Raw genomic sequence first — 24,030 nt, 5'->3', positions numbered from 1 at the left:
AATGAAGCCGCAGGCGTCCACCTGACTAGCAGGAGCGGCCAGGAAAAGTTGTGCGACAGGCTTTTCCTGAAGCTCAAGTACTTAATGGCTACTCTACCGCTCTGCCAGCATCTCCTTGGGATATATTTATGCTAAGTTATGTCAGTGGCTTTCCGGGCCAACAGAGAAAGCAGTGTCTGCTGCCTTGCCCCATGTCCACCTGCAACCCCACACACGGGGACTGCCAAGCCGCCGGTTACGATACCCACCCCAACAAACGTGTGTCTGACTCCAACCCTGAGGCTACTTCTCTTACAGCCCAACTGAAAGGAAACTTTACTTCTCTTAGAGCCTGAATTCTTAGCCTGTCAGTTTTCTCTATTCTTCACCTATTTTCCAACAGTATTTAGGAACTTCTTTTGTTTGTTTTTCCTCTATAACCTTGAAAGCTAGGTTAACCTGTAGTACAGCTTTACGGTCAAGATAACAATCTGGGGCCCCCTAAAGGGCTCAGGGGCAAAAGTGCTACCTCCCAAGCGAGGGGCCCTGAGTCTGACTCCCGGTGCCACCCACATGCTATACCAAAGCTCAACCCTGGACTTTCTTTTGGAGGCTACACCCGGTGATACTAAGGGCTTATTCCTGGCTCTGGGTTCAGGGATCCCTCCTGATGGGCACCGGGCACTGTCTGGTTCCTTGGTGTAAGTGCTCTGGAGACCACCAGCGCTGCTGAGTGGGTTTCCTGGACACTGCATCGACTTTGTGTGATCATCGTGATTGCTGCAGCTAAATGTGTAAGCACTATAGCCACGTGTGTGATACCCCACCACCCGGAGTACCAGTCACAAACTCTCAATCCACAGGCATCATAACAAAAGCCTGGGGGAGCGAAACTAACTAGAATAATGCTTGCTTCCAATTGGAGCTGAGCATTGAAACAAATATTTTGGTTGCTGAATTCTCCAAGAATACCTTCAGAAGATCTATGTGGAAAAGGTGAAATGTCAACTTCTGACCTTTTGTTGCTTTTCCTTCTGTGTGGTGCTGAGGACTGAAACTGACGTCCCACATATACAAGATCTTGCTTTACCTCTCAGCTAAATTTCTAGCCCTTTAACTTCTAATCTTTTCACCCGAAATTACCAATCATCCAAAATCTGGTGTTTGCAGAAAATGTGGCTAAATACTGCATATGAGGACATTCCCCTATGATTATACACTATTAGTTATAAGTAACTGCACTAAATTAGTATAATTATTATATTATACTAATAATTACTCTAACAAAACCAATCAGTAAACGTTGTTTAAAGCCGCTCCCAGGTGGGTGGGAGAGACAGTCCTGAAGGGAAGCTGATTCCCGTTCTGCCTCCCGTCCCCAGGAGTGACGCTTGCACGCGCTGGGTACGGTCCACCTCCCCCACAGAACACTGTTCGGGTTGCAGCGAGAAAGCTCCGAGGGCTGAGCACCTGCTCTGCAGGAGGGAGGCCTGGGCTTGCTCCTGGGCCAGCAAGGTCTCCCGAGCCCCCCACAGCCCCCCGGAGCCACTGGGCAAGGCCCTCTTGGTACAACAGTGTTCTAAGGTACAAAGGCTGATTTTCCCAGAGAATCAAAAGTAAAACCCTGCCTACAAACAGCGAAGGGACAGTTAGCAGGAAGTCCACTGGGGCCAGGCCAAGAGCGCAGCAAGAAGGGCCCTTACCCTGTCTGCAGCGGGTCTGAACTTGATGGTTGGCACCCCAGAGGGCCCCAAGCACCAGCAGGAGTGATGCTTGGGGACAGACCCAGGAGTAAGCCCTGAGCACCGCCAGGTACAGCCCCAAAGCAAAAACAAACAAAAAGAAAAAAGGAAGAAAAAGGTACTGAGGGGAGAGGGAACCAGCACAACAGGCTGAGCAAAAGTCAAAAAAATTAATGAAATAAATGAACCTCACTCAGGGGCAGGGAGACGGCTCCAGAGGACTGGTTAGAAGCTTTTCACTCAGGGAGTCCCAAGTTCTACTCCTATCAGCACATCAGTCAGGAGCAGCCCCCTCCCATCCCCCCCTTGGCTTAAAAACTAAACAAAGAATGGAACTTACTGAGTACAGAGTACCCTCTGGGATCACGTGATTTTTGCAAACCAGAAAACTCCAGTATTAGGGAAGGAAGATCTAGTGCGGACGAAGGCACACGCAGGGACCCTGGCAGCCCCGAATGCGCCTGAGCCCCAGCACAGGTGAGCTTGGCTCTCACAATGAGCCGCCTGCCGGGTCGGCCAAAAATCCTGACAGTGGCCCCAGGGCCTCCGGAGCTTCCCTTGGGCAGCTCCTCCCCAAATAAATAAATACAAGTATTATCCTGACAAACTTATACAACAGGCTTTTAGGACGACAAAATTCTGTCCTATAAACTACTCTTTTAAAGAATTAATAAATAAAGAGCAGGAGGCCCGAGAGACAGTAAGAGTGCAGGGGTTAGGGGTGTGCCTTGCACCTGGAGGGCCCTGGCTCAGTCCCAGCACTGCCAGGAGCGCGTGATCCCTGAGCACGGCTTATGCGGTCCTGTCCCCCCAAAAGGGCCACGGGGGCCCAGGGCGCGCTCAAGGCGCCACGGGCACGCTTTCATGCGGGAGCACAGGGCAGCACACGCGGCTCTAAGCACCACTGGGCCTGCGCAAACACAAACCAAACAGAAAACAACCTACAGACACCTGAGCGGGCTGGAGCACGTGCCCAGCGCACAGGGACCCCAGGCCTGTGCCCAGCACTGCCAGGGCCACACACACTGGCCGCGGGGCCCTGGTGGCCGAGTTCCACCAGGCCCAAGCAGCACTGGGGCGGGTTATCACTGACGAGGCCCTGAGCCCCGATGGGACCCTAAAGGCATGGTGACACGGCCCCGATACAGGAACGGCAGAGCCCCTCAAAGAGAAGAAAAGCCATCACACGCCGCAGCACCCCACTAGCCAGGAGGGGCCTGCACAGCCCGCCTGGCCGGGCACACAGCTGCAGCAAAAGGAGGGAGGCCATCTGGACGTCTGTGGAGATGCTGAAACGTGGTGTAAACATCCCCGAGAATACTGCTCGGTCTTAAAAGGAAGGAAATCTGACGTGCCCCAACACGGGTAAGCCTTCGGGACTTCATGCTAAGTGAAATAAGCCAGTCCCGAGAAAGACTTGGTCACTACATAAATGAGGTCCTCCAAAGTGGCCAAATTCCTGGGGCTGCAGTGATAGCACAGCGGGGAGGGCCTTTACCTTGCATGCGGCCGACCCGGGTTCGATTCCCAGCATCCCATATGGTCCCCTGAGCACCGCCAGGGGTGATTCCTGAGTGCACAGCCAGGAGTGACCGCTGGGTGTGAGTCAAAAAGCATCCCTGGGTGTGACTTTAAAAGCAAAAAATAAATGAATAAATAAATAAATAAATAAAATAAAGTGGCCAAATTCCGGCCAGAGAGAATGTCAAAGGGGGGCGAGCTGGCTCCATGCCCCGCTGGGTGCAGTGCTGGAGGCCCCAAACACGCTGGGGTGGTCCTGGTGGCCCCCAGTTTCTCACGGGCCCCCGACTGAACAAGCCAAGTTTGCGAAGTACTGTAGGGAGCGCCCCGCCCCCCAGGGCCTCCAACACTCCAGGAGAAGAACCCGCCCAACTTTAACAACAAAACAAACTGTCAGGATGGACCTGTTTTGCTTTTGTACCAAGGATCAATCCCTGAGCCTCACACAGGCAAGGAGAACAAGCCCCTCGCCCTGAATGTGTTTCTCATAAGACACACACAAAAGCTGATGGGCACATACCTCCAATACATGCTATAGTGACCACAGACGTAGGACTAGAGTCTAAAAATACACCTTTCCTGTCTAAATGGGAATACATAACATGTTTATACGATGCTCAGTAGTTTATAAACACAGTCAATCAGAAGCCAAACACTAAGATTTAGGAATACCAATAAAGGATGTACTCTATTTTAGTCTTAAATACTGGTGGGAATCTGAAAAGAAATGATTAATCAAAAGATTTCACGATAAATCAAACATTAATATTCAACATGACTTTCCCTGTTATCGCTTCTGTATCCTATTTTTGTCTGGGCGTTCCTCTACTTGCTAAGGTTCCAATTCAAGAATAGTAGTGTCGGGAAAAAAATCCTTATCACCAAAATCAAAACTGAGGCTACCATAACTATCTCTGCTTTTCTCCCACTCCTCGGCTTACACAAGGACTCCCAGGTTACCCTCTTAGTCAGAGGGCACATCTAACTGTAGTCCTGCACACTGCTGTAAAACTAAGAAGACACACATAAAAACTCCTGGAAAGGCAAAAAAGAACCTGAGTCAGTTCTGTCATTCAGGTATGACAGTACGCAAGTAAGCCCAGGACCATCAAATGAGGTGTGAAGATAGGATGCCACTTGTAGTTTTGTTTTTTTGTGTATCTGTGGTGCCAGGGGTCAAATCCACCATTGAGGCACATCCCTGATTTTAACATAATGTTATGAAATAGGAAAGCCAATAATTATTCTAACTTAGCCTTCCGTTTTACTAAGTGAAAAGTTAATCCTAGCCCAGAACTACTACAGTTTTAAGTAAAACGGTCCATCTCAGACATTCAAACAATGTGTTTAGAATTTGAGGATACTGGCCAGGGGTGGAGCTCAGAGGCAGAGCACTTGTCTCGCCTTGGAGGCCCTGGCTTTTGATCTCTGGCACAGCCCCCAAAAAGGACTTGAGACTGTTTTCTTAAAAAAAAAAGACCCACAGAGGCTGGAGTGATAGCACAGCGGGGAGGGCCTTTGCCTTGCACGTGGCTGACCCAGGTTTGATCCCCAGCATCCCATATGGTGGCCCAAGCACCGCCAGGAGTAATTCCTGAGTGCATGAGCCAGGAGTGACCTGGGTGTGACACAAAAAGCAAAAAAAAACAAAAAACAAGAAACAAAAAACCCCTACAAACCCACAAAGAAAGAAAAGGGCCAGGCTCATTAATTTTTGATTTTTAGGTCACACCCGGCGATACTCAAGGGCTACTGCTGTTTCTTCACTCAGGGATCACTCCCGCCATGCCTGGGGAACACATGGGGTGCCAGGGACCAAAATCAGGTCGGCTGAGTGCCAGGCAAGAGTCCTTCCCACCGTCCCACCAACTCCAGCCCCCAGGGGTCAGAAGGGCCGTAAGCCCTCCTCCGCCTCTCTGCAGCGCCAGTGCTCACACACGCAAGACATGGTTCTGGGGTGGAACCGCATCTCCAGCCCTAAGTACTGTTTGCTTTGTTGTTCCAAACCCAGCTGTGCTCAAGGGCTACTCCTCTCAGTGCTCAGGGGATCGAACCTGGGCCTCCTGGCCCTCCGGAGTGCAAAGCTCCAGTCCTCTGAGCTATCTCCTCAGGCCCTAAGTATTCCTTTTTGTTCTGATTTTGGGCCACACCCAAAGGTGTGCTCAGGGCTCGGGGGATCTTCCCAGAACCCTCGTCAGCAGCAAGCAAGGCAACGAACGACCTGCCTGCTGTAGTATCTCTGTAGCCCCAGGCCCCCATGTGTTCTGAAGAAACAAACCTTCTACAAGCTGGTAAACTAACAACTTTAGATTTAACAAGTCTATTCTTATCTCCAGTTCAAGTAAGTAGTTTTTGGACTCTGATGTGTACCATGGACTTCTTTTATGATTCTATGTCAAGTCACATTTTTATCACTTCTTACAGTCTCATGGGCTGTAAGAGAGAGCAGATGGGATCATTAACAGCAGCAGCTGTTGCTTCAATGTCCAGGAAATTTGCACACCATAAATGAATTTCAAATTTTATAGGCTGCCGCCAGTCTCCCATTTTTTTTGTTTGTTTGTTTCTGGGTCACACCCAGCCATGCACAGGGGTTCCTCCTGGCTCATGCACTCAGGAATCGCTCCTGGTGGTGCTTGGGGGACCATATGGGATGCTGGGAATCGAACCCCAGGTCGGCCGCGTGCAAGGCAAACGCCCTACCCACTGTGCTATCACTCCAGCCCCCCCCCCTTTTTTTAGCCTCCCATTTTTTAATGGATCTCTGTATCAAACAAACGAATCAAAACACAGTATGAAGATAAATTTCAGTAAGATGATACTTAAGTCATTAATCCCAACTTTGATGTGTTTTCATCAAATTAATCTTACTCAACTTTGACTTTGATAAACTATATTACATTTATAGTATTTTGAGTGTCAGGGATCAACCCTAGGACCGCATACATACGAAGCTCTAACACTGACCTATATCCCTGGCTCCTAAACCAAGGGTTAATTTACCTTTTCTGATCACTAAGTTTCTGTAGGTCTTCTGATTCTTAGTATGCCAGTAACAAAATACAAAACTGTCTTTTTTTTTTTTTTAATTTATTCTTGCTCTCGGGGTCCTATCTGGTGGTGCTCAGGGGCTGTTCTGGCAATGTTCCAGGGACCCTGTGGGCCTAACCTCTCCCTCCAGCCCAGGTTTCAAGGCTCTCCAACTTAACCCTCACTGTAATGGTGCAGGTGACTACTATTATTCATATTACACACAGGAGACACTACAGAATAATTAAGCACCGTGCCTAAGAATAAGCTAGCAAGAGAAGGAAGAGATTCAAGTCCAATCAAAGCCCCCTTTAATTACTTTATTCCTCAATTCTGCTCTTTAATATACTGCAATACCCTAGGTTTCCACACCGGCTCACAACTGAACACTGACTGGAATATAATTTGCAGTGAGTGACTGCTTAACAAGAAAATCAGTTTAACTTGTGAGGAATTGGGGGAGGGGGGTGGAATGGCTTCCCGGCATCTCTGCCAGCAGCCCCAAGAAGGGCTCACAGGTAGCACTTCAGTCTCCTGAACTCTATTTCCCTAGACCAAAATCTAAATTAAAAACAGGCCTCTGTGGTGGTGCAGGATCATCCCGACACTCTCCTGAAGGTTTTTTCTTTTTTTAAACCACACCCAGCGTTGCTCAGGGCTTACTCCCAGCTCTGCACTCGGGAATCGCTCCTGACGGCACAGGGGACCACACAGGATGTGGGACCAAACCGGGCCAGTCTCGTGCAACCCAAACGCCCTATTTGCTCGGCTCCAGCCACTCTTTTTTTTGGGGTGGGGGAGACTTTGGGTTTGGGTCACATTCAAAAAGTTCAGGGGCTACTCCTGGCTCTGCACTCTGAGGGTGCTCGGGGACCCTATGGAATGCCGGGAATCGAGCCTGGGTCGGCCACATCGCTCCTGCCTCCTCCTCTTCCAAGCTGGAAATGAGGCAAAGGACTTTTTTTTTTTTTTTGCTTTTTGGGTCACACGCAGCAATCAGAGGTTACTCCTGGCTCGTGCTCTCAGTAATTACTCCTGGTGGTGCTTAGGGGATTATATGGGATGCTGGAAATTGAACCCGGGTCGGCTGCGTGCAAGGCAAACGCTTTTATAACCCCGCGAGACGGACCAAATCACAGTTGGACTTCTCAGGACTTCTCCAAAATAATGCCTCGCTCTCCCCAGGCGCTTGCTGGAAAGAAACTGACCTGCCCGCGGTAACCAACCATTTCCAGTTTCAGAGTCCCCGTTTCTTAGGTCGTCTGAGTCACTTCCACCCGGGCACCCAGCTGCCTGCTGTCTTCTGCCCAGCAGCTTGTCAGAGAACTAGACTTGTCTGAAATGCAACAGGGACGGAGCTGGCAGCGAAAGTCATTGCTTGGGATGAACCTGCACCGGGAAGCCCGGTCCGCGCTGCAGTCATGAGCTTACTCTGAACCCAGTACCGGGGGAAACATCTACCGTCAGAGGCCGGGTGATGGAAACGCAGCAGGCAGGGCGCTGGCCAGCACTGGGCCGGCAGGTGCCACCCCCAGCTCTGGGCAGTCCCCGCCACACCGGGACGGGGGCACAATACAACCAACCAAAGAGCCCAACCACTGGAAAAGGAGGCAAGTTTAGGAACATTTTCTTTTTCTGCTTTTTGGGTCGCACCCGGCGATGCACAGGGGTCACGCCTGGCTCTTGCACTCAGGCATCACTCCCGGCGGTGCTCGGGGGACCCTCCGGGAGGCTGGGACTCGAACCCGGGCCGGCTGCGTTGCAAGGCAAACGCCCTCCCCGCTGTGCCGTCGCTCCAGCCCCCAGAAACACCGTTTTCTGCCGCGACACAAGCCTCAGACGCTCCCCAAGCGCCACGCACGTCACTCCGGGGTCTTCCCCTCAGTCGCTCGCAGCCCACCCGCGCCCCGAGCCGGAGGGAGTTTCGGACCCGGGACAGACCCGGCCGAGCGGCACCCGTCGGTTCTCTCGGAAACGTCCCCCAGCCTCCGCTTGCTGCAGAGCCGGCCTCCCCCCGCCGAGGGCAGGGACCCGCGCGCCCCCCGCTCGCGGCCCCGCACCCCGGGACCCCCCCCGGCCCCCGCTCGCGGCCCCCGAGACCCTCCGGGAGCCTCGTCCCGGCGCGAACTCACGGCCGCCGCGGCGCCGGTGAAGATGTCCTCGCCCTCGGTGTCACTGTCCCCCGCCTCCGGCTCCGAGCCGCCGGCCGCCCCCTCGGACTCGGGCTCCAGGCCGGGGAAGGGCGGGGGGAGCCTCTCCGAAGCGCTACAGCCGCCACCGCCCGACGCCATCTTCCTCCAGCCGCGGCGGAAGCCGCAACAACAACTTTATAGAGGCCGCGCCGCGAGCAAAGCGCTCCGGAGAGCCGGGCCGGGGCGCGGGGCGGGGCCGGGGCGCGGGGCGGGGCCTCTGTGACGCGAGCCCGGCGTTCCAGCTGGCCGGAGGGAAGTGGCCCGCGGTAAGGGGGCGGGGTCAGAGCGCGGGGCGGGGCCTGTATGCCCCAGGGAGCCCGAGACGGAAGACCGCCTCCTTGCCCCGGGCTCCCGGGGGCGGGGCTATGAGTGAGGGCGTGACCTGTGAGCCGGAAGCAAAGCTTTCCAGCGGGTCTGAGAGGGAGGGCGGGCCGTTTCCCAGCCCGCAGGCTCCGAGGGCGGGGCGAGCGAGTCCTACTCGGGGGTGGGCCTGCGCGCTGGGGGTGGGGCTTACGCGACGGGGGCGTGGCTTATGCGCTGAGGGCGGGGCCTGCGCCTGGGGCGTGGTGGACAGAACCGCCTTGTCAACCACCTACACTACAAAGTCGGGAGTCGGGGCGCTAAGACCCTAAACTGGGGAGCTAAGGGGACATAGAACGTGCGGCTTAACCTAAGCCTCGGTATCTCGCAGTTCACCGATGCTGAACACCGTGCGTTTATAGACGTAAACCCAGATTCCGGAACCGAGGACTGGCACGACTGTGACACAGATCTGGCATGTCACGGTGAATCCCTCGACCACAGGAGCTGCGGTTGGCGGGCCTTGTCCTGTCTCTGTACCCGCGACACTAAAAACCTAACAGAGTTAGCAGTTTGTTTGTTTTTTTTAATTTTGGGGAGGATCAAACCCAGCAATGCTCAGGGGTTCCTCCTGGCTCTGCACTCAGGAATTACTCCTGGCGGTGCTCATGGGACTCTATGGGATAGCCAGGGATCAAACCCGTGACGGCCGCGTGCAAGGGAAACGCCCTCCCCGCTGTGCTATTGCTCCAGCTCCGGAGTTCGCAGTTTCATCTGAACGGGGGGACGAAATTTACAGCACCCACCCTGCCGCTGTCTTTCCAGGTCGCGGACTCCTGGCTTTGGGGCTTTTTTCTTTTTTCTTTTTTTAAGTTTTTGGGTCACACCGGACGGTACTCAGGGCCTACTCCTGGCTCTGTGCTCCGGAATCTCACTCCTGGCGGGTTTGGGGGGCTATATGGGGTGTCGGGGAGCGAACCAGGGCCGGTCACATGCAAAGCAGAGGCCCGCCCCGCGGTGCTACGGCTCCGGCCCCACTCTGGGGCATTCTTGGTGCTGTTGGAGAGCATGCCACCAATGGACGGGGCAGCTGTCCCTTCAAAGGCTTCAGGGAAGTCGGGGTGGCCGGGACTCTGACATGAGAAAACCAGAGTCCGAGTCCGCGGAGCTGATGCATCAGCACCCGAGTCCTCGACTCCGCGCTGCGGGCCTCGAAACTCACTTCCGGCCGCGCGTGGAAGTCGAGAGCCGGCCTGGGCGTCTTGGGTGACCGGCCAGCCCACGCCGCACCCCGCTCTGGAGCCCACGTTTCTTTCCTGCAGCCTCGGGAGGCACGATGGGCCAGCCGCGGGGGCGGGAGGGGCACCGCACACGCGCGAACAGACACGGGGACACGGGCGCACACGTGGGCAGACACGCACCCACGCGGACAGACATGCAAACACGGATAGACGTGTACACAGGCGCTCACGGACACGCGTGCGTGGGGAAATACACGCACCCACGCGGACAGACACGCACCAACACGGAAGAGACGCGGACAGATGCACGTGCACCGTCCCGGACTACACTTCCCATAATGCACCGCTCCGGCCCCGGCCGCCGCGCGCCCTGACGCTCGCTGCGGGCGCCGCCGCGCTGCCCGGAAGGCCGGCGCGGGGCACGCTGGGACCTGTAGTCCGGCGCCGCCGCCCCCGGCTGCTCGGCGCCCGCGGGTCCCGCCCGGCGCCGCTTCCCGGCACCTTCGCGCCGCCGCGCGCGGGCTCCGAACAGGAAGTGGACTGCGCGGCGCGGCTGCCGTGCGGGACGGTGGCCCGGCTGGGACAGTCGCCAGGGATGGCGGAGCGGGAGGATGGAGCGGGTGTCCGGGCTGCTCTCCTGGACGCTGAGCCGAGTCCTGCGGCTCTCGGGCCTCTCTGAGCGGAGAGCGGCCCGGCAGCCCCGGACCATGGAAGAGAAAGCGCTCGAGGTTTACGGTAACTGCCTGTACGCGGGGTCGGACCCCGGGCGGGGGGCGGGGCGGGGAGGGCCCCGGGCGCCCCCCGGACTCCCGCGGCAGGTGCGCGGGCGCGTGGGTGCTCGCGCCCAGGGCTGGGCGGGTGGGCCGGGCTGTCGGGGTCGCGGACCCCGCTTCCCATCCTCAGCCCCGCACCGCGCCCGCCCCGGCCCGGGAGGGCACTGCAGGGCCACCGCCCGCCTGGCCCGGACCTGCCCAAGGTCACGGGCGCGCCTCCGGCCGCAGAGGCGGCGTGCGGAGGTCTCGGGGGCGGAGGGGCGAGGCCGGCCTGGGGTGGGCTCGCACACCCCCTGCAGATGCAGTCTCAGCCCCGGGACCGGCCCGTGGAGCAGGGAGGGAACGAGGGGACCCGTAAGGGACCCAGAGGCATGCAGGCCCTTGCACAGCTGCCCCGGGATTCTGCCTGTGAACCAGGCTGACCCTGACCAACACAGATTGCTGGGACCAGAGGGGCGGGACGGAACCAGAGCATGCACAGGTTGGGGCAGGATGGGCAGCGGAAGGACGCAGGGATGGAAGCTTATCCTGGAGCTAAACCGTTAACCTCTAGCTAGAGGCAGAACTTTTTTTTTTTTCCTTTTTGGGTCACACCCAGCGATGCTCAGGCTTTGCACTCAGGAATCACTCCTAGCGGTGCTCAGGGTCCTTATGGGATGCTGCGAATCGAACCCGGGTTTGCAAGGCGAACGCCCTCCCCGCTGTGCTATTGCTCCGCTAGAGGCAGAACTTAACCCCACCAGCTGATAAATAGCGCATAGGGTGGCCCCACAGAGCTGCTGCAGGCTTTTAGGACTGGCACTGCACACCACCAGCTCTGCACTTCCTGTTTCCCTTTACCCGCCTAATTCTTCCCTGTGCACTTACAACTTGATGGGTTTTCGTGCATCTATGTGTGTGTGCTCGGCCTTTCCCCTCTAGGATGTAAGCTCTGTGAAGGCAGGAGCTTTTTTGACTAGGTAGAGCACTGGTGGTAGGGCAGTGGGTATCCTCTTTTTGAAAATACCGCCCTTCCCTTTCCTTTTGTTGGCGTGTGATCAGTGGCTGGCTGAGGGGTCACTGGGTGTCACACTTGCTTTGGCACTTGCATCTGGTTGCAGCACTCGGGGTCCGCACAGGGTCCACCTGATCTCACTCAGCTGTGGCGCTGGGGATAGTTCTCAGACTCCCCGTGCCTAAAACATTTCTTTTCTTTTTTTTTTTTGCTTTTTGGGTCACACCTGGCAATGCACAGGGGTACTCCTGGCTCTGCCCTCAGGAATCAACCCTGAGAGTGCTCAGAGGACCATATGGGATGCTGAGAATAGAACCCGGGTCAGCCGCTGTGCAAGGCAAATGCCCTACCCGCTGTGCTATCGCTCCAGCCCCCCTGAAACATTTCTGGGTCGCCTGGAAAGTAGACTTTTGGTGGGAATCACAAGGTCTCATATGTAGATGTTGAATTATGATAAACTTTTTGGGTTTTTTTTTTCTTCTTTTGGGTCACACCCGGCGATGCTCAGGGGTTACTCCTGGCTCTGCGCTCAGGAATTACTCCTGGCAGTGCTCGGGGGACCATATGGGATGCTGGGAATGGGTTCGGCTCCATACAAGGCAAATGCCCTACCTGCTGTGCTACCACTCCATCCCCCTATAATAAACGCTTAAGGCACATGAACATACTCCTGTTAAACGTTGTTATTTGAGCGGGGGGCACCCCTGGCAATGCTGGGTGGTCGCTCATGCTCTGGGGGATTAAACCTGGGCTCCCTGTCCTGCCTCTGGCAGAACTCTGACCTGCACCGCCAAAAACACGAGGGATACAAATTTGGGGTTTTGTTTTTGTTTTGTTTTGTTTTAACAGTTTTTGATGGGGGGCACACACATCTGTGTTCAGGGCTGACTCCTGGCTCTGCACTCAGGAATCACTGGAACCATATGCAGTGCTAGAGATCAAACCTGGGTCAGCCGCGTGCAAGGCAAGCACCCTCCCCACTCCTCCATCTCTCTGGCCCCTGGGATGCAACTTTGGAAGAGAGTTTTTGTTTTTAAGCTTATTTATTTATTTATTTATTTATTTATTTTTAGGAAAACATATGTACCAGATGTACTTTTTAATTATATGTATTATAAGTAGGAGGCTAAACACCTGAATAAAAGATAGGAAAATTTGGAGGAAGTGATGTCGGTGGGCCCCACGGGTGACTTACGTGAATCGGGGAGAGGAAAGACGGTCACTTTCTCCCCATCCGCCTCTGCCACCAGGACCCAGGGTTACAGGAGTAAGCGAGCAGTGAAATCAATAGACTTTATTTGGAGGGTTTTAAGGTGTGGAGAGAGAGCGTGAAAGAGAGAGAAATGAGCTCAAGAGAGAACCCGGGCTTCCCCAAGGGCGGAAGAGCCCTGGACACACCCCAGCATTAGACACGAAAGCATGGAAGTCCCTCAAGAGGGGAGATGCGGGCCACACCTGTGCTCGGCCAGGTGGGCACGAGCAGCACATGGGCTGGGGCAGCATCTGCGTGCCCGTCCTCTGTCCAAGGGGCTTTTACAGGGTTTCTCCAACCTGCCCCCATGTGGGGCTTCTTCCCAGGTGAAAGTCCGTTGCAAAGAGGTTACCAGGGGGACTGGGAGTGGTGATTCTTTGGGCTGGGTCACTAAACTTAAGGAATTTTCTTCATGGGGCATGGAGAAATCTCAGGGTCGCTGCTGCTCAAGGTCTTATCAGGCCTTAGTTCCTGCTTTTCCTGTTTTCTGTAAGGTTGGCTTTTGCATTGCCTTGGGAGCGGCCTGCCCTGTGCTGCCTGCATCGGAAGGGGGGGTACCCGTGTCTCTAGCTGGGGATCTGAAAAGATTTGAAGGAGGAGTCCTTGGGGTGGGCGTGAAGTCTAAGAGCTTGGTTGGCTACTCAGAGGCAGGAGGAGGACTCAGTAGGAGAAACGACAAGAGGGTGGATGGGAGAAAAAAAATCCCCTGTTGGGGAATGGCACGTTGTCTGTGGGGAAAGCTGGAGGCGTGATCAAAAGAGGCCTGACATGGAATGAAATACTGAAGGTTTAAGTGTAACTGAAGAATTTAATGTTGGCGCAGAGACAGTAGAATCTTACCAGCCGAGTCATGTGACAAGAGCCACATTGAACTTAAACCCCAATCTTGGATCGCCAGAAAACAGGATAGCTTTAACAGGTTGCGCCCGAGTAAGGAATGTCACAGGGCTTGTGTAAGTGACCCTGGGGGGGGCGTGGTCAGGACAGCAAATTCCCTTTGTCTTGTCTTTTGTTTTGGGGCCAGTTGTGCAGGCTTACTCCTGGCTCTGTGCTCAGAGATCACTCCTGGTGGCATTGGGGGGTGAGGGGGTCGTATGTGGTGCCAGGGGTTGAGCCAGGCTTGGCCATGTGCAGAGCAAGTCCTTACCCCCGGTACTGTCTCTGCAGCCAGGATAAACCCACTCTCACAGACCTGCTTCCCAGAGCCTTGCAAGGGAGACGCTTCACTCCTTGGCCTATGATAAGCCCCGCAGCTGGGGAGAAGGTAGAATTTGATCGACTTGTTTCTCCCTGCTGCATTTTTCTCTTACTGGGGTGCGTGAAACCCCAGGCTCAGAGCGTCGCCCCGTCCTAGGCGAACCCCGCTTCTCTCCTTCCAGCCTCACCACTTCTCCTGCCATCGCCCTGTTTCATCTCTTCCTTCCCACTCTCTCCCTTCCTTCCCATGGCTGTGTCTGTGGTTGTGAGGCTCACGCACCCCGTGTGCTGTGCTCAGGGGCCGGGGAGGGTTGTGTGTGTGTGTTTAGGTGTGTTTGCACACCGCTCGCTGGAGGCTTCGTGGTGCTGTTCCCTGGGGCTCTGCCTGGCCCTGTGTTGTGAGCACCCGGCAAGGGGCACCCTCTCCCCGCCAGGCGCCGTCCCCAAGGCTCTGTGAGGCCCCACTCCGGGTCCTTCCTGCGGTTGCCCTCACTGACTTCCCTGCTCCGTGAGCAGTGCTCTCTCCCTCTGAAACCCACTCACTCTCGGGTCCCCTATCCTTGTCTTCCCGCCTCGCTGCTTCGGATCCCCGTGCTGGCCCGCCCACTCTGCCCTGCCTCGCCTGGTCCCGCGCCCAGCAGCCCGACCTGGTAGGGTCGGCCTTTTCCTCCTTCTCTCGGACCCTGGAGCGAGCGGCTGCCCATGGGCGTGCGCTTGAGTCTCTCTCTGAGCACTGGGGTTTCTCACAGTGTGTTGTCGAGTATGCTGAGGAGGTGGGGGGTGGAGGGGCACCCAGCGGAACTCGGGGCTCACTCCTGGTTCTGCGCTGAGGAACCCTCCCGGCGGGCTCGGGGTGCCAGGGTCAGACCTGGGCCAGCGGCCACATCAAGGCAGCGCCCGGCCTGCTGCACTGGCCAGTCTCAGGATTCATGAAAAAGCTGCTTTTATTTTTTTTGTTGGGGGCAGGAGGGATGCGGCGCTCTGGAGCCCCTTCTGACACTATCTAAGGGGCACTCCTGGGGACGTGAATTGCTGGGGTTCGAGCCAGGGGTAAGCCTCTGGCCCGCAGACACCTAATCTGCAGGGGCAGCTCTGCAGCCTCTCCCGGCCTCGGGGACTTTGATAACTTCAGTTGTTGCTGCTGTTGCTGTTGCTGTTGTTGTTTGTTTTGGGGACACCCAGAGGTGCTCCGGGCTTGTTTGGGAGTGAATGGCTGCGTCTCTGCAGGGTGGGGGACCTTGTGTTTCCGGGTGAGCCCCCGTGCCCAGCACACGGCGTTCCCCAGGCCCTTGGAGCTGTCTTCCCAGCCCGATGTCAGGTTTTCGTCCTGCCTTTTGGTTCTGATTTGATTTTGATTTGTTTTTGCCTATTTTTAATTGAATCACTGAGATAAACGGATACAAAGTTGCTCATGATTGAGATTCAGTCATAGAATGTTCCCACACCTGTCCCTTCACCGGGGCACATTTCCCACCACTAATTGCTCCTGTGTCCCTCCTGCCCCTCCACCCCACCTCTATAGCCGTCACTGTTCTTCTCTCTCTCTGTCTTTCTCTGTGTCTCTCTCCTCCTGCCCCGCCCCCTCTCTTTCCTCTTGGACGTTACAGTGTGAAATACAGGTACTGAAAGCTGTGTTTGTTCCTGTACCTACTCCCAGCATTCAGTTCTTGTCCAGAATGACCTCGTCCAGCTACTGTAATCGTCATGGTCCTTTCTCTGTCCCAGCTGCCCTCTGCTTCCCCCGCACCTGTGGCAAGCTGCCAACCGTGGACCAACCCTCCTGGCCCTGTTCTTTCTGTCCTTCAGTATTAGTCTCATACTATGTTTGTATATCCCACAGCTGAGTATATTCATTCTACATCTGTCCCTTTCCTTCTGACTCATTTCAGTCGCCATGATACTCTCCATCCCCTTCTCCTTGTAGGCAGATTTCATGATTTCATTTTTCCTGGTGCCCACATATAGTATTCCACTGTTTAGATGTACCATGGTTTCTTTACCCAGTCGTCTGCTCTCAGGCACTTGGGTTATTTGCAGATTTGAGCTATTGTGAATAGTGCTGCAAAGAACACAGAAATGCAGATGGCGTATCTGCTGTGTGGTTTTGGGCCCTCAAGGTATATTCCCAGAAGTGGTATTGCTGCATCAAATGGGAGCTCAACGATAAACCCCTACAAATAGATGAATAGATAAAGCAATCCGTGGGAAGAAGATGGGAGGCATCACCATGCCCAATTTCAAACCGTACTACAAAGCTGTAATAATTAAAACAGCATGGTATTGGAATATAGACAGAATCACAGACCTTTGGATTAGAATTGAATATCCTGACACAGACCCTCAAATAGACGATCACTTAATCTTTGATAAAGGAGCAAGAAAAATAAAGTGAAGCAAGGAAAGCTTTCTCAACAAATGGTGCTGGCAAAACTGGACAAAGACCTCCATGCAAAAAAAGAAAAAAGAAAAATTCAGACCTCTTTCTAACACCAGGCACAGAAGTCAGATCAAAATGGATTGAAGGCCGCAATACCAGACCTGAGTCCGTAAGGCACATGGAAGAAAACGGAGGCAGAAGCCCCGGTGACAGGAAAGCTAAGGACAGCCTCAAAGACGAAATGCCACCGACCAAGCAAGTGGAAGCAAACGGGACACATTAAACTGAGACGCTTCTGCACCTCAGAAGAAACTGTGACCAAGATGCACACACAGCCGTGGAAGGGGAAAGATTGTTTTGTTTTCTGTGACATTCCCAAGGACTCCTTTGTGGAAGGTTAAACTCTGCTGCTTATTCTTTGTGGCGTTCCTGGAGACAGAACTATCCTAGCCTGAGTCTGTTCTCAGAAACCTTGTGTCACCGTTCACTACGTGTCGAATGTTCTATTAGGTCCCCCTTAAGCACCTCAGAACCAGTTCATCCGAAACTGGACTTGTCTGCCTCCACCTCCACCCCCTGTTCTGTGTAGACCAGACCCGACTGTGCCTAGCACTTAACCCTTGCTCTGCTCGAGGACTGCTCCTGGGCCCTCAAGGGGCCATGTGTAGCGCGGGGCTCAAACCCGGGTTGGATGCATCGCCCGCTGTACTACCTCCCTGGCCCTGTTCTCTTTTTTCCTTTTTGGAGCACCTGGCTGTGCTCACGGCTTGCTCCTGGCTCTGCCCAGGGCCTCAGGGGACCATGTGGATGCTGGGGATTGAACCCGGGTTGGCCGCGTGCAAGGCGAGCGCCCTACCCTCTGTGTTGTCACCCCAGCCTTTGTTCTTTCTTTTCGTTACCAATTTTTTCCCAGACATGGAGATTTGAAACACGGGTCCTCCTAGGTCTAGGCTGTGGCTCAGTGGTCTCCTTCCTACGTGAGGCCCTGGGTCAGTTCCCTGCACCCCAAAAAGCAAATCTGAGTCATCTTCCTTTCTCGTCTTCCACTAAGCAGAGCTGGGGACTCAGGCCTGGAGCAGCAGAACCCCTTCATTTATTTATTTGCGTTTTAGGTCACACCTGGCGATGCACAGGGGTTACTCCTGGCTCTGCACTCAGGAATTACTCCTGGCGGTGCTCGGGGGACCCTATGGGATGCTGGGAATCGAACCGGGTTGGCCGCATGCAAGGCCAACGCCCTCCCCGCTGTGCTATCGCTCCAGCCCCTTCTCTCCCTTCTTCTCTGTTACCTTTGCCATGTTCATCTTTTTTCTGTTGGTTTATTTTGGGACCACACTCGGGGCTCGCTCCTGGCTTTGCTGGAGGACCGTGAAGTGCGGGGAAATCAAACTTGGGGCTCCCACATGACAATAACATCGAGTCTCTGCTGGTTCTCCAGATTTGATCCGTACTATCCGAGACCCGGAGAAGCCCAACACTCTCGAAGAACTGGAAGTGGTAACGGAGAGCTGCGTGGAGGTTCAGGAGATGAATGAGGAAGATTATCTGGTTATTATAAGGTTCACTCCAACAGTACCTCATTGCTCTTTGGCGACTCTTATTGGTAAGGTTTGCTTGTAGTTTCTCGAATCTAAAGTATCCGTACTTGTACTGATGCAAAATATCAGTCAGCATCCGCAGTCAAAGCTTAATGGTATATAGAGAATTTCCAGCTATTCACCTCTTGGAGGTCCCACACTCAAAGCTCTCTGGGGGCTGATGCATTACTGTCTGCGTTTTATAGTCTCAGAGGGTTGTGACTTGCCGAGGCTCGTGTCACAGGAAAAGGGTGAGTGGAACCGAGGGTCAGATCCGGGTCACCCCCTCCGGATGTGTCACTCCACGCGGCTTCTCTGAGTGGAGATGTGCAGGCATAGTGGCTGCAGTGGGCGAGATTGTGAGGGTCTCAGGGGACCCCTGCCGCCCTCCCAGCCTTCCCTCTCCGCTGCTGGCAGTGTGGTAGCCCGCTAGAGGCCCTCGGAGAGGTTTGGAGCAGGTGGTTTTCTGCCCGACACTGTGGCCCTACCACTGCAGGGCAGTGAGCAGGCCTCCCGGCCCAGGGACCTGCTCTGCGGGGCTCTGAATTCCCACCCCAGCACCGTGTGATGTTGGATATTGTATATGTAAAACTCTGTCATGAATAGCTTTCATTCACGGTGACTCAGTAGAAAAAGCGAAAATAAAGTTCCAGTGCTAGAAAAAGTATCATTGATTATATCCTTTTTTTTTTTTTTTTTTTTTTGCTTTTTGGGTCACACCCGGCAATGCACAGGGGTTACTCCTGGCTCTGCACTCAGGAATCACCCCTGGCGGTGCTCAGAGGACCATATGGGATGCTGGGAATTGAACCCGGGTTGGCCGTGTGCAAGGCAAACGCCCTACCCGCTGTGCTATCACTCCAGCCCCTATGTCCTTTTTTTTAAGCTCCTGCTGGAACCTGATTTGAAGAAGATGTTATAAAATGTATCATATAAAATATAAATCACATAGGAGTCCAGAGATTCAGCGAAGACCTCTGTCACCTGTTATGTATTTATCATTCAAACTCACTTCTTGTTTAAAATGAAAATAATGAAATAGTAACTAATGACATTTGTTGGATATATATGTGCTGGGAATGTCACACAATTTATTTACTCATAACTATTAATTCTTATAGATAATGGTACTATTATAATACCTATTTCATAGAATAGAAAAATGAGAAATAAATCGAATTCTGATTTGGGATTGGAGTAGTAAGCTGAACTTGAAGGAGCTCGTTTAAGGGAAATGTCCCTGACTTAGTAGGGACAGAGTCAGATGCGGGAGGGCTCTGGTCCTGTGAGTTGCTCCTGACGGGGGCGGTGGGTTCAGGACCCAAATCTGCCATTTACTAGCTTGGCGCGTTTCAGTGTGGCCGAGGCAACATACATGTAGAACCAGGCTGGTCTTGCTGAGCGCTCTGGGCTTTCTCAAGCAGTGTGTGAGGTGATCTGTTGACATGCCTAGTGTGGCCGGGGTTAGGGAACACTGGTGAGGGGGTGCAGCTGTGCCCCCAGAACCAGGAGGAGGCAGTAATGGGCCTTTGTTTCCCTTCACAGGACTGTGCCTGAGAGTAAAACTTCAGCGTTGTTTACCATTTAAACATAAGGTAAATAAAATGGATTTGGGTGTTTAATAACAGCTTCGTTGAAGTTTAATTCGTATACAGCTCACCTGTTTTTTCCCTTTATTTAAAATCATGGTTTACAACGTTGCTCACGATACACTTGTTATTCAATATTCAATATTCCAACCCAGTCCCACCACCAGTGTGACCTCCCCTCTTGCCACGGTCCCCATTTTCCCAACCACCCCCAAGGCTGCCCCCCACCGCCCCCCCCCCCCCCGAGCAGGCGCAAGATAATTCATTTCAGGTTGCTTGTTACAACTAATGGCTATGGGGATTGTCAAAAAATATGGCAGTAAATGAAAAACTTTGAAAATTGTTCTCACCGCGGGGTCAACTGCAGTTGTCTGCAGCTCCCCCATTTAAAGTACCACCTGGTACCCCGGGAGGCCTGTTGGCCGTGGCCCCCCCGAATTTAAGTGCTGATTTGAGAGGAGAAGGTTGAGTGCAGAAATGCGATATTCATGTGTAAAAGTATATGAGAGCTCGTTTGTATAAAATTCTGTTTGTATCAATACTGGGGTTACTATCCCACCAGAGCTTCCCAGGTACCCCTAAGGAAAAATCCAGTTCATTTCAGGCCGTAAGGGTTTGTCTTGAAGGCTTTGGCATTGGAAATAGGATTTAGGTTTTCATCCCCAGACTCCTTACTGCACTGAACATTCCCCCTCACTCATCTTAGAACGCTCTAAATGTTTTTGCTGTTTTCCTCCTAGTTGGAAATCTACATTTCTGAAGGCACCCACTCCACGGAGGAAGACAGTAAGTGAATCGTGAGTCATAATTGAGAACAGCTTCAGATAATGCCGGATCCCAGAAACCAGAGATTCTACCAGCCAAGTCTCTACTGCGTGATTTCCTCCCCAAATGTTTTTAGAAAATACAAAATGATTTACTAACTTCCTCGAGGTGGGGAGACCTCGATACTTCAAGGAAGTGGTTTGGCTAGCAGGAGCCCGGGAAACTGGAGCCAGGCCTGGTGGGTTTGGCCCCAGCGAGAACTGCTTTAATCCTGCCGTCTGGGCTTTCATACTTGGCAAACTGAGGGGCTGGAAAGGACAGGGGAGAGGGAGAGATGCTAGTGGAGTAAGACAGGGAAGGAACACGGTGACAGAAGAAAGCATTTGCAGAAAGAGAAGCCCCCCAAACAGGAACCCCAAGGCCCGTGCTGAGCAGACCCGGTGCTTTCTGAGGAAGAGGTGGTCCCGGAAACCCACCACGTGCCATCAGGAAAACAACACCATGTCCCCCTTCAACCGTTTCAGACAGATTATTTCATTCTCGTGGGCAGAACTTATGCCGGCCCCAAAGTTACTGACTTTTTTGTCGTAATTTATGTGATCAGAGAGCTCAGGTGCCCTGATTCCACACAGACGGGGCTTTTTTTTTTTTTTTTGCTTTTTGGGTCACACCCAGCGATGCTCAGGGGTTACTCCTGGCTTTGCACTCAGAAATTACTCCTGGCAGTGCTTGGGGGACCATATGGGATGCCGGGGATCGAACCCGGGTCGGCCGCGTGCAAGGCAAACTCCCTACCCGCTGTGCTATCGCTCCGGCCCCACAGACGGGGCTTTTGAAATCCCTCCTGACCTCAGGGTTATTGAATAAGGGTAGTACTAAGCTTTTGATGTCTCACTTAGCAAGGCAGTATTTATTAAGTGCCTTCTACATGCAGCTCAGTGTACCTTTGAAACACATGGTTGCCCCGTGCACCCACCCTTGGAGAAGGAAAGAGCAGAAATGTAGGAGTAGCTGATGCTTCCCGCCCTGTCAGTCTGCAGTCAGGCTGTGGGCATTTCCCCTTGAACTCTTCCATCAGGAGTACTCTTTTTTTTTTGGGTCACACCCGGCAGTGCACAGGGGTCACTCTTGGCTGTGCACTCAGGAATCACTCCTGGAGGTGCTTGGGGGACCATACGGGATGCTGGGAATCGAACCCAGCTCGGCTGTGTGGAAGGCAGATGCCCTACCTGCAGTACTATCACTCCAGCCCCCTTCAAAAGTACTCTTTTTTGGTTTTTTTTTTTTCCACTTTTTGCATCACACCCGGCGGTGCCTAGGAGTTACTCCTGACTTTGCACTCAGGAATTACTCCTGGCGGTGCTCGGGGGACCATATGGGATGCTGGGAATCGAATCCAGGCCGGCCGCATGGACGGCAAACGCCCTCCCCGCTGTGCTATCGCGCCAGCCCCCCAAGAGTACTCTTAACAAAGTTTGACACCAGGTAATGGGGTGATGCCTTTATTACTTGTTGCTCAGTGTAAACTAGTTTAAAACAAGGGACCTGGGGGGGGGGGGGAATGAGCTAGAAGCGTAGGGACAGTGCTGAGGGGGTTGGTGGCGGTGAAGCTGCAAGGACTTTGTACATCCAAACACGGGTGTGTGGGCCGGAGCCCGAGCAGCGTGGTGGGGAGCCTTGCACGACAGACCCAGGGCAGTCCCCAGGGCTGGGGACCATATGCCAGGAGTAACTCCTGAGCACAGAGCCAGGAGTAACCTCTGAGTACCGACAGGTGTGGCCCCCCCCAAATATATGCAATTACAAATTAAGACAGACACATAAACACACATAAAACAGTGCTGGAAATGGCTCTAAAGTATTGTGACTGTCACTGTCGTCCCATTGTTCATCGATTTGCTCGACCGGACACCAGTAACGTCTCCATTGTGAGACTTGTTACTGTTTTTGGCATATTGAATACTCCATGGGCTCTAAATTATTGTAATTTATAATTCTTTATTAGGAGATAGAGCCTTTCCCCATATTTATCAGTTCTTCACATGTGAGTTTTCTGTTCAGACCTCTTCCCATTACCCTACTCACTCCTTTTTTAGTTAACTTCATACAATTTTTACTTTTGAGGTAACTTCATAACTTGAGGTACCTTTTTTTAATTAACTTCATAAAATTTTTACTAGGTGAGGTAACAGGATTCCAGTAGTTCATGGGAACTACTGTTGCCTCAACTACAGTAAAAATGTTATGAAGTTAATAATAGGAAATAATTTGGTGTGAATCAAGCCTTATCCGTGCACTGACCTGCTGGCCGCCAGACAGAGTACCCCTGGGCTTCCTGAGACCGCCTGGGATTCAGCCCCTGAAGGGGGATTGCTGAAGTTGTATTTACTCTGAATGTAATTATACAGAAGTATGTTTCTGGACAAAAACTGCAAAAAAGAGAAACAAATAGTTGTGGCAGGTGGGATAAGGAATAGGGTCGCAGGCGGTATTTTTCTCTGAAGTCTCCCCAGTTGGCCAAAACTCTCGTTTCTCGAAGAACAACACACTCTCTCTCCAGGAGCTCAGCTCTGCTATAGCCCTTTCCCGCGGGAGGTGACGGAGAAATGCTCTGATAGGCTGGTAAAACACTCATGCCCCGGTGACTGCTAATGTTCGCTGTGTGTTTTGCAGTCAACAAGCAGATCAATGACAAGGAGCGAGTGGCAGCTGCCATGGAGAACCCGAACTTACGGGAAATCGTGGAACAGTGCGTCCTCGAGCCTGACTGAGGGATCTCTCAGGAGCCACAGAACTGCTGTTTGCAATCTGTAAAAGACTCGTGTTTCATACATAGGTGGTTTGTACCTCAAAGCATTTTTTTAGATTATTTCCAAACAAGAATTAATTTAAAGTATTGCCTACTTTGTTTCATGTATAACATTCTCAGGATTTGTAACACTTAAATGATCAGAGAAAAAAAATATTTTGTAGTTATTACGTGTAAGATGAGTTGCTATTTTTCTGATACGACTACTTTTCATGTTAACTATTTACCATACCTAATTGTATTCAATTTAAATCATTGCTCTGTAAAATAAAGCAGAGTTGATTCTTAAAATGAGGTACCTTCGAATTTTTTAAATTGAATTTACAATACAGATGTAGCCTTGGAGATATTCCTAACGCTTTGTTTTTGCTGAATTCCAGTACAGAATTAGAGATCCGAGAACCAAAAAGGAACACTGTGTCACACTTGGCCCTGCCTTCCCCCGGGGACAGCAAACGGGGGAGGGATGAAATGGAGGGGACCTAGTGGCAGTGCCATTCGTGGGGGGAGGTTGCGGGGTGCAAGCCATGAGGCGAGGCTCAGGGACGCTCCTGGTGGTGCCAGGAATCGAACAGGATTTGACTGTGTGCAAGGCAGGTGCCTTAACCCTCTGCCCTCTGTCTAGCCTCAGGACAGTGGAACTGTGAAGCACAGGAAGTCCCAAGCAGAAATTTCATTAAACCAACGTCTCC

The 24,030-nt window shown here is 53.0% G+C and overlaps 2 protein-coding genes across 3 annotated transcripts in view; one reads left to right on the top strand and one right to left on the bottom strand.

Moving 5' to 3' along the window:
* Nucleotides 1-8,650, bottom strand: part of SNX1 (sorting nexin 1) — a 32,488-nt gene extending 23,838 nt beyond the window's left edge. The window contains exon 1 of the mRNA XM_004615286.2: nucleotides 8,405-8,650. Coding sequence (XP_004615343.1) covers nucleotides 8,405-8,563 — 159 coding nt within the window. The 5' untranslated portion in view covers nucleotides 8,564-8,650. The remainder of the gene's footprint in view (nucleotides 1-8,404) is intronic.
* A 1,804-nt stretch (nucleotides 8,651-10,454) lies between these two features.
* On the top strand, nucleotides 10,455-23,649 carry CIAO2A (cytosolic iron-sulfur assembly component 2A). Of its 2 annotated transcripts, XM_004615288.2 has the most exons (5): nucleotides 10,455-10,740; nucleotides 18,037-18,201; nucleotides 19,721-19,770; nucleotides 20,505-20,550; nucleotides 23,203-23,648. In XM_004615288.2, the coding sequence occupies exons 1-5, from the start codon at nucleotides 10,617-10,619 to the stop codon at nucleotides 23,298-23,300; spliced, it is 483 nt and encodes a 160-aa protein (XP_004615345.1). In that variant the 5' UTR covers nucleotides 10,455-10,616; the 3' UTR covers nucleotides 23,301-23,648. The 2 variants fall into 2 exon arrangements, with proteins under 2 accessions (XP_004615345.1, XP_054985580.1); XM_055129605.1 differs by lacking the exon at nucleotides 19,721-19,770 and having other exon boundaries at nucleotides 23,203-23,649.
* The last annotated feature ends 381 nt before the right edge of the window (nucleotides 23,650-24,030 follow it).

The sequence above is a fragment of the Sorex araneus genome, chromosome 2 (genome assembly GCF_027595985.1).
Source record: "Sorex araneus isolate mSorAra2 chromosome 2, mSorAra2.pri, whole genome shotgun sequence".
Taxonomy (NCBI): Eukaryota; Metazoa; Chordata; class Mammalia; order Eulipotyphla; family Soricidae; genus Sorex; species Sorex araneus.
The sequence above is the reverse complement of the archived record's forward strand: the minus strand, read 5'-3'. Positions and strand labels throughout refer to the sequence as shown.